Source organism: Oryzias melastigma, unplaced genomic scaffold (genome assembly GCF_002922805.2).
Source record: "Oryzias melastigma strain HK-1 unplaced genomic scaffold, ASM292280v2 sc00434, whole genome shotgun sequence".
Classification (NCBI taxonomy): domain Eukaryota; kingdom Metazoa; phylum Chordata; class Actinopteri; order Beloniformes; family Adrianichthyidae; genus Oryzias; species Oryzias melastigma.
The window spans coordinates 25,451-41,184 of record NW_023417030.1 but is presented as its reverse complement, the minus strand read 5'-3'; the positions used below and the strand labels follow the sequence as shown (position 1 = coordinate 41,184).

Below are 15,734 nucleotides of genomic sequence, written 5' to 3'. Positions count from 1 at the left end.
GCACTACTGAAGGCCTAGGTGTGAAATGCACGGCCCGCCACTGACTTCCTCCATCCTCCTCTTTAGTTCTTTAAGTTCATCGTTGTCAAAATAACAAAGCTCAACATAGAAATCTAATAGCGTATTACTGTGAGTAGGTTACTCTATCGTGACACTTTTGATTAAAGTAAACGGGCTTTTACTTAAATAAACAGCCCGTTTGCCTCTCTCTTTTTCCCCCCGTGATTGTTTAGTTTTGGGCTCATGGGAAATTTTAATAACCTCTGAACTTTCATCCTACGTCACGCCCTCTTCTAGTTTGGACCAATCAGGATGGAGGGTTCCATCCTCGACCAATCAGAGCGCCCTGTCCCATCATTCTCGGAGGGTTGCCAACATGGCCGGTGTTGCTCTGTAAAGGCTCCAAGACCGAAGCGGGTTCTTGGGAGCAAATCGGTTTTCTAAAGGATTCTAGGAGGGAAAAACACACAAATAAAAGGTAGGCTTCATAAATGTCGTTTATGACCAACCTGACATTTGGCGGGCGGTTGTTTTTGTATGCTAACTTCGTAGCTTCTGCGTTAGCATTGTGCTGTCACTAAAACAGGACGTTGAAAAACTCACCTCTGCACGAGCAGAAACGTTTAACGTAATGCTATGAGTCTACATTCACCACAGCAGACCAGTCACACTCATTTAAGACTATTTTCAATGACAAAATGTGGCGCTTGTGTGATATGACCCTGACTACAAACACGAAAAGCTGCTATGGGTAACAGGGATTGTTATTATGACTCTCTGGGAAACCATTTGTCCTACTTTTTGGAGATGCTTTGAAGGGGTCACGCCGCAGGAGGCTCACCTGTCTGACAGCTGCTTACCCTTTTGTCTCCTGGGGTCCATCCATAGACTGTTTTTACAGTCTATGGGCAGTCTCTGTAAGAACCAGGGCTGGAGAAATCAAATGTGATTTTAGTTTCACAAATTAAATCCATGTGAAAAGTCCTGCATAAACATAGCAAGGATTTATTGATGGCTGAAGTTAATCTATACATTTGAATGTTTATGAACTTAATATAAAAATATAAAAAATGTTGTAGAGGTGATTTGTGAATGAACAGGAGTTCATCCATGTCAGGCTGAACATTTAGACCAAATAAACACTAAACGTGAGCTATTTCTGAACCTAGTTTTTGATGCAAATGACTTTCAGGTAAGAGGAGCCAGATCTAAGGTCAGCGTTTCTGTTAAATGTTTCCAACTTTAACCAGCTGGGGTTAATGGATATTTTTACTGCAGGAGCAAGACTCACCAAGGGAGATTTTTTTACCTTTTTTTCAGCCTCAGTTTCTATCTGTTTTGCCTGAATTTAACTCAGAATTGCTCTTGACTTCAGCTTGTGATGCCATTGAGCAAGGCTTCATGGAACCACAGATCCACCGGAAGCAACTGGGCAGATAAAAGTGGAAACATGTGAGTGGGATCTCCCCCTGCATTAACACTTTTTAAAAAATGATGATTGTGCAGTTGGTGCTGGGATAAAAGAGTTGCAAATTTCAAAATAAAAACGATGGGATGTTTAAAAGTTGCAGTTTTGTTTTCTTTCTTATAAGACACTGTAAGAATCAATGAGTTCTCTCAATTACAGTGAAGTGTATCTACTACCTTCAGGTACCAAAACCTCTCTTGCCGTTTGGATTTGTTTGTTTTTTTTCTATTTTCCCGTCCAGAAAAGACCTTTAATGTGATTCACTCTAAAGGTGGATGGAGATTATACTCTACCAAAAAAAAAAAAAAATCTTGAACTTTCAAAATCCGATCACTGAAAAGCTGCAGCATCATTTACTCGTTTCAGCCCATATTTGTTGGGGCTGGATTTATCGTATTTTCCGGAGTATAAGTCGCAATTTTTTTCATAGTTTTATTTTTTTTTTTTCTTAAGTATTTGCTACTGACAGTGGCAGAAGAAGTGTCGTCCAAAACAAACATGATTAATTGCAGAAAGATTAGTATTCTTGTATTATTTATTTTTTTTTAAGCTAAGCTGGGCTTGGCGGATTTGTTCTGAAACGTCACACTTTTCTTCTAAAAGTGAGTCTTATTCTCCAAAACGACTTTTATGTAGTTTTCTTCTTCTTGATTAGACATTTTTTGCTCTTGTGACTTATACTCTGGAAAATACAGTAAATACATCAATGAATCAAAGGATATTTAATCTGTAGTTACAGACAGTTACTGAAACTATACTAAAGTTTTTTTCCTTCATATCATTCACTCATATTATCACCACGTAAAGCTGAAAGTTGTGACTGTGAATAATATTTAAATTCTAACTAAAAATATACACATTTTTGTAAAATAGAACACAGTAGAATCTTTACTTTTTTATAACAAGCTAGAACATTTAATTACAAAAAGTATGTTTTATTTAATATATATTTAAAAGTATTAGAAACAATTTTTATCTCTCATATAGACAAATCACATCATATAGGAGATCTCAAAAATAGCTACAAAAAAGTATATTATTGATTTTTTTTCCTGTGTCAGAGGAAATTCTGATTATATTTTAGCGCAGAGTGATATTTCTTACACCTATCATATTGTACTTTTTTTAACTAAAATTTGCTTATTTTGTTGTAGCCATTATAGCCTCTGTAATCTTTTATTTGTATGAGGCCTGTCTGTAGTCCCTCTGTCTCGTTTCTCTGTGTCTATAGTGCTGACTCGGATGTTTCGGGCCCCTGTTGGGGGCTCTGATGTCAGTGGATGCTGACCCTCTGCTTGCTCTGAGTGAAACTGTTCTGCTTACATGTGACTATCCGCAGACACAGCGTCTGTGCGGATGAGCTGAACGTTCTCCGGTGTTCTCTCTGCGTGTCTCCACAAAGATGTTCTGAACGGGATTAGCCGAGCTGCATCCCAGCCTCCGGAGAAAACTCAGAGAGAGAGGTCCCCGAGTCTCCCCTCTGTTCTTCGGCTCCTGCAGGCTGGGGGGGGACGTGAGGCTTCGAGGCTTCTTGCCGACGGCCTCCAGTTCGACGAGCGGATTAGGGCTGAACAGCGTGTGGAACCATGCAGGCGCAGGATAAGAAGCAGGTGAGTTTGTCCATGGAGCTCAGCTAAAAGGGATTTGATCCACAGGAGTTTATAGGCTGACACATGAAGAATGATGGGTCGATGAAGCCCCAGGAAGCTCTTAAATCTCTTGTAGACTCACAAAGAATATGTTGTGATGGGGGAAAATCCATTTTTAGATGCATCGATTATGATCCATAAACTTTTCTTAACCGTTTTAGGAATTTTAAATAATTGATCGAATGTATATGATTTAAAGTAAAAGCAACAAAGCAAATCGTTTTTCACATGGCTGACCTTCCAGAACTCGTCATCCAACTGGCCCCGACTTCACTTAAAGCGACAGTTTGGAAGCATTTTGGTTTTCGTAGTGTCAAGAGTCAACTGGATAAATGTCACGCAGTGTATAAGTTTTGTCCCACCGAAATTAAATATGTAGGGAACACAACAAATTTGCTAAATCACAATGTGCAGCTAGCTGGACGGTATTTATTTAGTTTAACATGAGTTAAGGAGCGTTTCATTAAAGCTGGTCTACTGATAAAACGTAACATTATCTTATTTAAGGTTGTTGAGTTCAGGGAAAATTTTTCCTTTTGATGCTGTGACAGATTTTTGATCATCAAGCCAAGCTCTTTTCATGTCAGAATTTGTATGTTCTCAATAAAAGTTAAGCAAGTATTAACTTAAAAATGCACTTTGGTGGAGAAAAGTAAGTAATATTGGTCTAAAGCAGGAGTCTGCAACCTTCAACATTTAAAAAGCCATTCGGATCGATTTCTCGCCAAACAAAACCCACTAGGAGACACAAAGTCTTCACTCAGCCTTTAGAAAAATAAGATACTGGTTTATATTTATGTTTTTGCTACTGACATGATACATTTAAATAAACTATTGTGTTTTTTGCATAAATAAAGCATAAATATGAAGAGAAATAAAGCTTTTTTTTTAAAAAAATATGAAATAATTTATAACTTTTGACAGAATTTAGCACAACTTCCTTTCACCATAGGATCATGTCAATGCAGCAAAAGCAGTAGGAAGTGTAAAGTCATTAATGGCTGAAAAAAAAACTGTTATACTGTTATTGGTGCATTTCAACCACAAATTAATAGTTACAGCCAAAAAAACTAAATCAGAACTAATGAAGTGATCCCTACCATATATTAAAACCACAAGGAACACTTTAAATCCTTGAATTTGTTCAAATATAGAAAATCTGCTTTATAATTTAGTGGATTATAACCTAACGTAGCTTCGTAGCTAACGTGAAGTTCAAAATGAAGTCCGAATGTGTCAGTATGATGTTGATAAACTACAAAGGATTGCTGGATAATTACGGCTACTGTTGTTAGGATCCTCGTTAAATGATTTATACGTATATTTATACGTCTGTTAACTGTTTGTGAATAAGTTGAATAAAGTTGAAGTTAATTTACTTTTTTTTTACTTTACTACTTGCTTACTTTTTCATTTACAGTTACTTTTTAAAATCTTTAAAACATTTTATTTTAACCAGAGAGCCACATGTGGCTCTGGAGAGAGGGTTGCAGACCCCTAATCAAGTGTCTTGTTGTAAAGAGAAACATTTCTATTAAAAACGAATAAATAAATGCAGATCTGGAATGCATTGATGATCGTTTTATAATAGAATCGTTTCATAATTGAATCGTTGCCTCCTGAATCGTTATCGAATCAAATTGTGAGATGCCTCAAGATTCCCACCTCTATTTACCAGCAACATTTACTTAATCACAAAATTCGCCGCTCATCTGAGGATGCAGAAAAACAGTGATCAAACATGTTGGGGTTGAGAAGGTGTGGGGTTTTCTGTCTAAAGGTGGTGGTGTTTATCAAAAAGTAGTGCTTGATGTGTTACTCTTGATTTTGGCAGGAGGAGGACGGTGTGGTTCTGGGTCTTTCAACTCGTCAGGCTCTGGTGAAGCTGCGGGATCAGCTCAGCGTCCTTCTGGATCAGCACCAGAGGACGATCCAGCAAAGAGCTACAGCTGTGGTACACACACACACACAATTCACCACAGACAGAACAGCAAGTTCCTTGCAGAACTTGTCATTTATGTCCCTCTGAGTCCATGTAATCTTCCAATGTGTCCAAAGGTTTTGATGGTGGTTAACAATGAGTCAGTTGTTCTGGTTTTAGCAGATTGATCTGATGATAAGTCCCTGTGTAACACACTAATGTGTTTGTCTGCAGGAGCAGTGGAGGTTCCTTAGCCATGATAACCGTCACTCCTGCCTCCACTGGCCGGGGGCCGCCCTCACTCTCCTGGTGGTCCTGGGTTTCCTCTGTTGCCGTGACAGCCAGCCCTGGGGCAGGTAAAAACTCTGTCGTCAACTCTTTTGGGATAAAGTCATGTTTTATAATCAGAGGTCTTTGGGACTTCAGATTGCTTCATCTGATGATCATGTTTCAAGCTTTTTAAGAGTTTGCCCTTTAGGAGCTCAAATAAATGTTAGGGTTTATCTTATCTTACTTTATAAAAACACTGCTCACAATAAGTTAGGGATAATCACATTTTTGTTGGAGTCTACAGTAGATGCGTCTGTGGTGGGCTGCCACATCACTTCCTGTTTGCTCCCTGCAGCTCAGGCGTGGAGCTGGTGAACGCCGCTGCTCTGCTGCTCCTCTTTGTGTTAAACCTGCTGCTGGTCGGACGGCAGGAGAAGCTGAAGCGGCTGGAGATGCTGCGGCGCCTCAAAGGCATCATTGGACAGTTGAACGGTGAGTTGAGTGTGGAAACTCATCAGATATACCACGAACTGCTTTGTCTCCCCCAATGTCAGCAATACGTAAATACAGCATATGCTAATATGTCTAGATAACAATCAAACTTCTATAATCCTACTTCAGATTTCATATATTGGGGGTTATTTTTAAAGCATACCCTCTAAAATAAATGAGGGAACACCATAGTTAAAGCAGGAACAGATTTTACCACCCCCTATCTCATCCACCTTCATCTACACAACTGGACTGGATTTAAAACAGTGATTGATTACTCTATGTTCAATAATAATATCTGAAATCCATTGATTAATTTTCCTTTAAAGTAATATCTTGTATTTTTGAGACCTAATAGAGCTTAATTGTGTGTTTCTTAGTGCTGGGCAGTAAAACGATGACAATATTTATCGCAATAATACTTTTTCTCAATAAGAAATGAGTCAATCGCAATAGACTTTTATTTTGAAGGGTCCGAAATGAACACTTGCCAGTTGCTAGCATTTTCTCTTCCTTGGCAAGTAAAAGTTGGACGAGTAAATGTTTGCATCTGATTAGTTATGTTTATTAACTCTTCTTTTGGTGAATTTATTTTGTCCTCCTTACCATTTATATTAAAATAATTTTGTATTAGAAATATTTTTTTTCAATTAATTTCAACTTTTTGCACACTGTGTTGCTCCCTTCATCTAAAGGGTCTTAGTCTGATCTCAGTCATATCAGATTCTCAGTATTCTTTGAGATTGTGTGAAGGAAGCTGAAGTCTGTGGCGTTCTCTTCTGTCCTCCTCTCCAGAATATCTGTCAGGTTGTGTGGGGGAGGTTCAGTGGCCCACGTCTCTGTATCCAGACCTGTACACACCTTCCTCCCCTTCATGGTCCCTACACTGGACATACCGAGACGCTCAGCTGGTCAACCTGCCTGTCAGCCTGCTGGTGGAAGGAGACATCATTGCGTTAAGACCTGGACAAGAGGCTTTTGTGTCTCTTAGAGGGATCAAGGTGAGCATGTGAAGCTCCTATGCAGCAGATTTTTATTAATAAATCAATAATCTTGATTTTTTTTCTGCTGTGTAACAGTTGTGGAGTTTGTCCTGTCTTATATTAATGTTATCTAAGCATTTTTTTTTTCTTTCTCAGGACAATGAGCACATCGTGTTAGAACCAGGAGATCTGTTCCCACCCTTCTCCCCCCCTCCCTCCCCTCGAACCACAGAGAAGAAATCAGTCCAGTGTCCCCTCCAGCACCGCCTTTTCAAAGTGGTCCGTACTCCGGTTTTGGACCCCGTCAGGTTAGAGAAAACCCCTTTGTTTCATTTCAAATCTGTGAGTGTAGACGTTCTCCCAGCCTTAAGTTTTCATCTTTATGTACCTGATGGGTTCATTCCAGAATCAAAAAAGTTGAGACCTTTTGTTGCAATCTGATTTCTAGGGTCCCAAATAAAAAAGCTTTATGAATCTGTCAAATAGACTAGAAGATGGATTGTGTAATGGATAACTGGTGCCAACATTAGTATTTAAGTCAGGATTTAGCTTGCGCTGTAGATCACACACAAAAAATCCATAGACTGGAGAGTGGGGAACAATGTAATGCATCTGCAGCACTTAAAGATGCTCTTTCATTGAAGTGCACGCTGTTTTCTGTGACCTCACAGAATGTGGAAAATGTGCACAATGCATGTATTATTTTGATTTTTTTCAAAGCTGCAGAGGTTTAATCTAAAATGTATTCAAATGAACCCAACAGAACATATCACTATGTGTTTGGATCTTCCCACAGGAGTAGTCTGGATCAAGCCTTGTCCCGGCCTGTCACGGTTCTTGACAACGAGCGGTTTACTGTCCAGTCCATCATCATGAAGCGCGTCTGTCCTGTGGTTCTGGTGAGACAGGAACTCACTGCACGCTCACTGCGACGCTTTTATCAAAGCCTATAAGTTCCCGGTTTGTCCTGCAGGTGGCGTTTCTGGTGGTGAATGTTGTGCGTTTCTTCTGCAATGCCCCCAGCCTCACACCTGCCCCATATAATTTCATCCAGCTTCAGGTAGAGTCCGTCCTCCTCCATGACTGAGGGGCATGTGGCCAAAATGAAATAAAAACTACCTTTGAACAGGTGATGGGCATCCTACCCATTCTGCCCCTGCTCTTCCCGGTGATGTGGGTGCTGGTGAACGCCTTCGGGGAGGCCCGAGTGTTGGCGGAGTTCAGCCGTGTATCTCCAGCTGGCCTGGTGAGGACACACATGTATTCTCTGTTCTGAAATGAGAAGACAAAAACATGGGTTGCATAGTTTGCTTTTGTGGATCCATCAAATATTTGTGATTTTTGACTGAAATTGTTTTTTTACTTCAAAAAATAAGTTGCATTTTGGAGAATCTTGCAAAAATTTACAGACCAAAAATTCTGCCAGCTCAGCACATTAATGCATGTCAAGACTAATTAGTGACTAATCTGTTGTTATGAATGAATGTTTATCTGCTACTTCTTGTTGCTTTTTGGGGTGGTCATGTGGAGGTGACATAATTCTTCAAAGATGGATCCCCTCTCCGACACTCATGGATTTGACCCGCGTCCGGTTCTAAACCTAACAGCTTTTTTCTAAAATCCACTTAAAAATAACCAATGAGCTGAAACTGCTGTCAATTTAATCCATTCAAAAGCTTTATTGTTCCTCATATACATTAAAAACTTTTACAATAATTATGAAATAATCAAATTAAGTGGGAATAAAATAAATGAACAAAACGATTAAAATGAGGTATATCATAGTAATTTAATACAATTGAAGGATTACACTTTTCGTTGATCCATCTAAGCTAAATATGACATATTTCATATGTATTGCTCAAAAACTGAGATTTTCTTTGAGTCTGTTAAATAATCTTTAGGAAGAAACTGCTGAAGAAATTGACTGTTCTGCACCTTCAGAGAGAAGTGCCTGTGATGGGTGTGTGAGCTGTCTCTCATGATGCTTTTGGCACAGGACGGAATGTGTTTTTTTGTCCAACCCTCTTATTGGGGAAAAAGAAAAGTTCCATTAATCCTGCTAAGACATCTTTCTGAAGACAGACATTTGTTTTTGGCAGCTGTACAATACATTGATGTAGTTGTCTAAATCAAAGAATAAATGAATCATATTTATTGGATATTCCTTAAGATTGAGTCGTTAGAGAAGATGATCTTGGAAACATTTTCCAAAGATCTTCCAAAGTAAAACAATTTGAGGACAAACAACTAAAGTGTCTCTCTAATAAATTGAGTTTTCTCTTCATGATACAGCTGAACCTCCTACAACCTAAAGATAAACACAAAGTCTTGAGAGGGTTACATACAGGATCCTCAGGATTGGACAGCATTCACATAGAATGCGAAACTCAGACAAGAAGTCGGAAAAAAACAGAGACAGACAGACTGATAGACTGACAAAAACAGTGAAACATAAAGTTCTTCACACACATACAAGCATTCACACACAAACAAACATTAACTATGAAAGACTTTCACACACAAGCAGACAGAGACATTCACACGAACAGAGACATTCACATACAGATGGAGAAATTCACGCACAGACAGACTTTCACCTACAGATTTAGACATTCACACACAGATGGATACATTAACTCACAGACAGACATTCATCTATTAAGGGAGACATTCACCTACAGGTAGACATCCACGCATTGATGGAGACATTAATCTACATATTTAGACAGTCATACAAAGGCAGACATTCACCTACCGATTTAGACATTCACATACAGATGGAGAAATTCACGCACAGACAGACTTTCACCTATAGATGGAGACATTCACACACAGACGGAGACATTCAAAAAACAGATGGAGACATTCACACAGACAGACATTCACCTATTGAAGGAGACATTAACCTACAGGTAGACATTCACACACAGATGGAGACATTCATCTACATATTTAGACATTCACACACAAATTTAGACATTCACACTCAGACGGCAATCGCCTACAGATTGAGACAGTCATACACAGAGAGAAATTGACACACAAATGAAGACATTCACACACAGGTGGCGGGACACATTCAGACACAGTTACAGATAGCCGCGCATAGAGACATTCACACACAGGCAGACTTACATCAGACAGACAGAGTCATACACAGACAGTTCCATATGGGACAGTAAAAGAAATTGATATACACACAGGCAGAGGCCTTCAGACACAGACAAAATGGGTCTGAGTCCTCCTTATGTTGTAACTGGACTCTGCTCTCCTCTTAGCTTGCTAAGTTCTCCGAGGACACACTCAGCAGCTACACGGATGCTGTTTCCTCCCAGGTACTCTGTACTCACGCACTTATTGTGATCCCAGCTCCATTTGAACTCATTTTATTCTCATTCTTGCCTGTGCCCCTCATTTCCCCATCCATCTTTACAAGCTTCAGCTGCACAATAGATCGTTGCTCTGTGGAAAGCTGCTTTGACATGTGCCCCGTACTTGGTATCTTCTTGGTTTTCAGTGTTTTGTGTCATTCGTTGATCCTACTCTGCATGTTGAGCTTCTCTCCTGACTCTACATCAATGATGGAATGACTCTTCATCAGTGATGGAGTGTCTCTGGATGTGGGTTTTTCTTCAGACGTTTCAGTTTTCTTTCATATTCTTTCCTCAAAGATCAATATGCTAAAGCCTCCCTTTCCCTTACTGCTCTATGTTTCTGGTCAATTTCAAAATACTTGCACGGGAGTGGAATAAAGGACGTCTGGATGAAAACTTAAATCTATCTGGACCCGCATGGACTGTGAGCCAGGTGCTGTTGTGAGTCACTCTTAGTTGTCCCAATTCTGGGGCCTCATTTGCAATGGCCTCTCCACCCCACTGGCAATGTGGATGGAAATGTGTACACAAATTCTAAAAGAAAGTTTGGTACTTCCAAAGTAAACATGGCCAATAATGATAGTCTTTTATTGAACTCTGTGTTAAACGTTGGCAGGTTCTTCACTGCAGAGTTTGAGATATTTGATGGTTTAAAAAAAGAAAAGAAAAACATGAAACTGGCTCACATACAGACCTATGAAACACATTTATGCTCCTATATTTTAATTTTTGTCAGTCCTTTGTCATGTATTGACTGAGAACATACATTATAGGTTAATAAATAAGTTGTTACCATCATCTGTTACCAATCCTCAAGGCCTTGAACCGCCCACCTCTGCTCCAGAACTTTAAATCCAATTGTGTCAAAGGGGATTCTGTGAATTAGGATTCCCTGGTGTCTTTAACATGTGGGGTGGCTGTGATGCAGGTTTAGCTCCTGCCCTGCCCAATCATGTGTCGAAGTCTCATTGGGTAAGTCAGAGCCCCTGATTGGTCAAACTTCAACTAGTTTAATTTTCAGCCTGCATTCAATGGTCGTGCATTTTGTTCGTAGAACCTGAATATGAACTGACAAATTTGCATAGCGATGCTGAATGCGTCAAAATTTGAACGCAGAAGCCAGAAATGTGCACATATGTGCTTTTACATAGAGTTTTCATTGGAATTGTTGCTTGAAGGAGCATTCCGGAGCCTGGTGGGAATGTAGCATAAAGCAGCAGAACCGCCATCATGTGTGAATTTGTTGACTATAAAGCAATTTGGGCCCTCTAAGAAGGTAGCGCTCCAAGTACACACCTTTGTACCATTGATGTTCAGCCAAACATTTCTAACAGTCCTCTCATCAGTCGGATGGTTCCTCCTTCTGTGTGATTTTTGTTTTTACATCGTTTTCAAATCTGACCTTTCTTTACTCCCAGCAACTGTTGTTGATGTGGAACTGAGGTTGTTAGCTTCTGTTGCAGCATCTCAGCCAGTTCTGTAAAAAAAGTGTGAAGTGAAGCCTCCTAACAAAAGCTTTTTTCAGGGTTTTACACCAACATAAACCTGCTTACAGACGTCTGCATTATCTGGTTCCCAATTGTTAGCATATTCATTCTTTGTTTGACTTGGACCTCTTATGGATAAATGAGTTCAGGATGTGGGAGAAGAGCAACACCTGTGCATGGATGGACAGGTGTATTCATGTTTATTAGGTTGGTGTAGATACAGACAAGACTGTAAAAGAATGGAAAGAGTTAAATAAACATAGTTTAAAAAATAGACCCCTCGTGTGCACGAAGACAGACTCCAATAGAGAGCAAATCAGGTGTAGACACTGTTTTATATCAGTCTGACAGTTACAGGTACTACAAGCCCTCATGTCAGTATCTACTTGGATTCACACGGATGCAGCGAGTCAGCAAACAGTTACCAGCAGTTTCTGTGGATTTGATTTTTCCGCTGATATGAGTTGGATTTGTTTCTTCAGCATCAGAAATTTCCTCACTTGTACCTTTTAAATTCCATGGTGGTAAAACAAATATTTGCTTATGTGCATGACGTCCCTGTGATTGTCTGCTTCCGTTTTCACCGATATGTATTTTAATTTTTTATTGCATTTTTTAGTTTTCAAGAGCAAATATAAATCACACCCTTATGAGAACTTTTAATATATTTAGTTTTGAATGTTAAAAAAAAAAGGTCTTTCATGTATGTTGGAGACAGTTAACATAAGAGCCAAACTCTAAACTCTATATCTAACCTTTATCTCCTCAATCTCTTGGTGCAAAAACTTGATCTTGTCTTCTCTTCCTTTGATCAGGAAGCTGTCCTCTTTTGAACCTTTCCAAAACCACTTCTTTACAGATTGATTATATTTATATCTATAAATGAACCTCTATGTGGTGTGCACCTCTCAGTCATGACCTCATCGCAAGCTCTGTACACAGGTAACCTATAGTGTACTGTGTGCTAACAGGAAATGCTGCGCTGCGTCTGGAGACACCTGGTCGGCGTCATGAAAGGAGAGTCTCAGACTCTCTGCTACACCTCCAGCTTGCTGCACACGCTGGGGTCCGTCACTGTGAGTATGGATTCCCCGACTTTCGGGGTTCAGAGCATCATCTAGAAGACGGACAGACTTGCAGACTTACTTACTGAACAATCCAGACTGAAAACAGAGAGTTGAGCAGATGTGGAAGTCTGGTTTTAGGAGAGAGAAGTCTTCAGAGGAGTTCAACTTGAATTTGAGGCAGAAATAAAGATCTGGATTTTAATAAAAATAATAAAGTTAAAGTAGACTCAAATGAGACAAATTTGTTTGTTAATGCAAAGATTAAAAAAAATTGAAAGAAGGATTCATTGATTAGTGATTATAACTAACTTAACTTTCTGTGTGTTTTTGATTCATAATAACTCAAACCTCAGTAATATTCACAAAAATAAATGAGTAATCTACTAACATGCTGCAATAATTGCTTTTGTGGATCATGTTTTTTAAAGATGTATCATTTTGGGGATTTTTTGCACTTTCTTATTTCAGTGTTGGAAACTCTCATCAAAGTTTGTACACATTTGTCTTTATGAATACAGATGTTTGTTGTAAAACTGTGTGTGTGTGTAGGTCTTGTGCTGTGTGGACAAGCAGGGCATCCTATCGTGGCCAAACCCCAGTCCAGAGACGGTGCTTTTCTTTAGTGGGAGGGTGGAGCCCCCTCACAACAGCCAGGAGGACCTTCAGGATGACCTGTCAGTTTCCTCATATTACCGCATGGAAGCAGAAGACAGAGACGGGGTGGGCGTTCATTCCTTCAGGGTCGGTCAGCTCGGTTTTAAGAGTGCACTGGTGATTTCCTCTCCTGCTGTTTAGGTCCAGGAAGCAGAGGCTCTGCTCTGTGAGCCCAAAGAGTCCGCCACACAACCTGGAGAGGCGCCTGAGCCCGGGAACCCCCCACGGAACCCGGCCCTCTCCATGGAAATGCTGCAGCCGTGGCAGCCCTGCCAGCTCGCTCAGGCTTGCACCAAACAACACTCTGGATCGAACGTGAGCTTCAGCCATGACATCGAGGGCGGGAAGGAGGAGCAGGTCAGAAACAGGCTAACACAGAAGTTTCAGATGATGCTTTAGAAAATACATTTGGTAAAGCTAAATAACACTGAAGCACATTTTTATCAAATCACATTTCCAATAAACATAGAAACATCTGAGCATTGCATCTCATTTCACTGTTTTTGTCCTCAGGGTGTAGCTCCTAGCTCGGCAGAGATGGAGGCAGAGGACTTTGTGTGTGACTACCACCTAGAGATGCTGAGCCTTTCTCAGGACCAGCAGAACCCGGCTAGCATCCAGTTTGACGACCTTTCCTGGCAGTGCCACCTGCCGTCCCTGAAACCCCTGGGCCTCAACATCATGCTGAACCTGTGCAACGCTGGCGTGACCCAGCAGCTGTGCCGCTTCTCCGACCACCTGTCCCACCTGGCTCTGCAGGAGAGTCAGGGGAGTGTGCTGCCTGTCTATGTGCCCTGGGGGCTCTGTGAGCTCTCCAGACTCATCGGTGAGCCAAACTCTACCTGCATGGCTTCATCTGGCCTGGATTTGTTTGGTCCTTTATAGGAGGGCTTTGAGGGCCAAATCAAACTTCATTTATAAAAGTACTTCTCGTGCTTTGCACAGCTTGAAGAGCTTTAAAAGCAAAAACATACACAAGTATTAGAATAATAACCAACCCACCCAATACCACGCTACCCCCACCCCCTCCACTAACTAACCCATGACACCACAGATAATGAATACTTTTAAAAATAACTGCCAAGGAAATTTGCAGTTTCAAATTTTCCATGTTTTTTAAAACTTTTGTTAGTCTGTCCATAGCAGACAGCCACATAATTAACTTTGCTACTTTTACCTTATGTACCTTTTTTCTTTTTTAACTCTGTAAAGAAGAAATGATGGTGACCTTGGATAGTCCACCCTGGGTCTCATTTATTGATTGTATAGCCATGACTTCCTTTGTTTTTGTTACAGATATAAATTGCAAAGTGGAACAAATTAAAATGCTCACTTGCCAGGAGAAGGCATTTTAAGGGAGAAATTTAGATTTGTGAATGTAATTTTTGACATTTTTGGATTACTGACACTCAGAATGTCGGGAACTGGTGGAGTAGGACTCAATATCCAGGAGACAAGGCTTGATGGCAGAAGCTTAAACATTTCTTAAATAAACTGAAGCATGGCAAGAAACACAAAGTACCTGACAGTGAAAAACTGAAAACCAGACATTTATAGAGTCTAAGTCTAGTCAATTAACAGACATGAAAACAGTTTTGAGTGATAATTTACATGAACCTGAAGTTACTGACACGGAACAACTCAAAACATGAAAAAAAACATTGCTGAAACACCCAAACTAAGATGCACATTTCTCACAGTACCCCTCCCCAAAAGGACTGATTCCAGATGCCCCATCAGACAACAACACTAGGGAGGAGTAGACCTGGAGTAGAAAAAGAACGGTCCAGCAGCTGTAAGGGGTTACATGAAGAGCCTCTCCTCAGGAACAGGCACAGAGAGTAGCAATCCCGATGACTCTCCCCAGGGAACATAAATGCTAGCAGCCCGGATGAGCCTCCTCTGGGAACAGGGACCATGACCAAGACGCCATATTTGTTTATTAATATTGCAATGAAGATATGAATTTACAATTTTGATGGTTAATATCACACATCTCAAGTTTCCTCACATCTTGAAGTCCTAGCTTAGGTTATGGTTCATTTTTAGTGTTAGTGTTTTGCGTTGGGCTGTGTGGTTGTACAGAAGTCAGTCAAATCTTTCAATAATCTCTGCTGTGTGTGTCTGTCAGGATTCACTCCTGGTGCGCGGGAGCTGTTCAAACAAGAGAACCACTTGGCTCTGTACCAGCTGCCATGTAGAGAGAAGACCAAGGAGCTGGCCTCTCGCCGCCTTCACTACTTTACCAGACGGCAGCCTCCCATCTCCCACCTCATCTCCCTGTTTGTCAGAGACTCCTCCTCCAGTGAGCCGCAGCTCAACTCTCGGGTCTTGCTTTGTTCCTTTGCTACTCTTATTAAAACTCC

General features: G+C 40.4%; 1 protein-coding gene across 3 annotated transcripts in view; it reads left to right on the top strand.

Annotated features, from left to right (window-relative positions):
• Window positions 1–326: 326 nt before the first annotated feature.
• Window positions 327–15,734, top strand: part of tmem94 (transmembrane protein 94) — a 28,819-nt gene continuing 13,411 nt past the window's right edge. The window contains exons 1-17 of one of the 3 annotated variants that reach the window (XM_024265264.2): window positions 327–478; window positions 1,376–1,452; window positions 2,871–3,078; window positions 4,952–5,071; window positions 5,273–5,394; window positions 5,664–5,800; window positions 6,596–6,801; window positions 6,940–7,091; window positions 7,580–7,682; window positions 7,757–7,843; window positions 7,913–8,029; window positions 10,065–10,121; window positions 12,619–12,723; window positions 13,264–13,434; window positions 13,510–13,725; window positions 13,882–14,194; window positions 15,500–15,673. In XM_024265264.2, coding sequence (XP_024121032.1) covers window positions 3,055–3,078; window positions 4,952–5,071; window positions 5,273–5,394; window positions 5,664–5,800; window positions 6,596–6,801; window positions 6,940–7,091; window positions 7,580–7,682; window positions 7,757–7,843; window positions 7,913–8,029; window positions 10,065–10,121; window positions 12,619–12,723; window positions 13,264–13,434; window positions 13,510–13,725; window positions 13,882–14,194; window positions 15,500–15,673 — 2,104 coding nt within the window. In that variant the 5' untranslated portion in view covers window positions 327–478; window positions 1,376–1,452; window positions 2,871–3,054. Of the gene's footprint in view, window positions 479–1,375; window positions 1,453–2,807; window positions 3,079–4,951; window positions 5,072–5,272; window positions 5,395–5,663; window positions 5,801–6,595; window positions 6,802–6,939; window positions 7,092–7,579; window positions 7,683–7,756; window positions 7,844–7,912; window positions 8,030–10,064; window positions 10,122–12,618; window positions 12,724–13,263; window positions 13,435–13,509; window positions 13,726–13,881; window positions 14,195–15,499; window positions 15,674–15,734 lie in introns of all 3 variants that reach the window. The other 2 variants (XM_024265265.2, XM_024265266.2) reach the window with 2 other exon arrangements.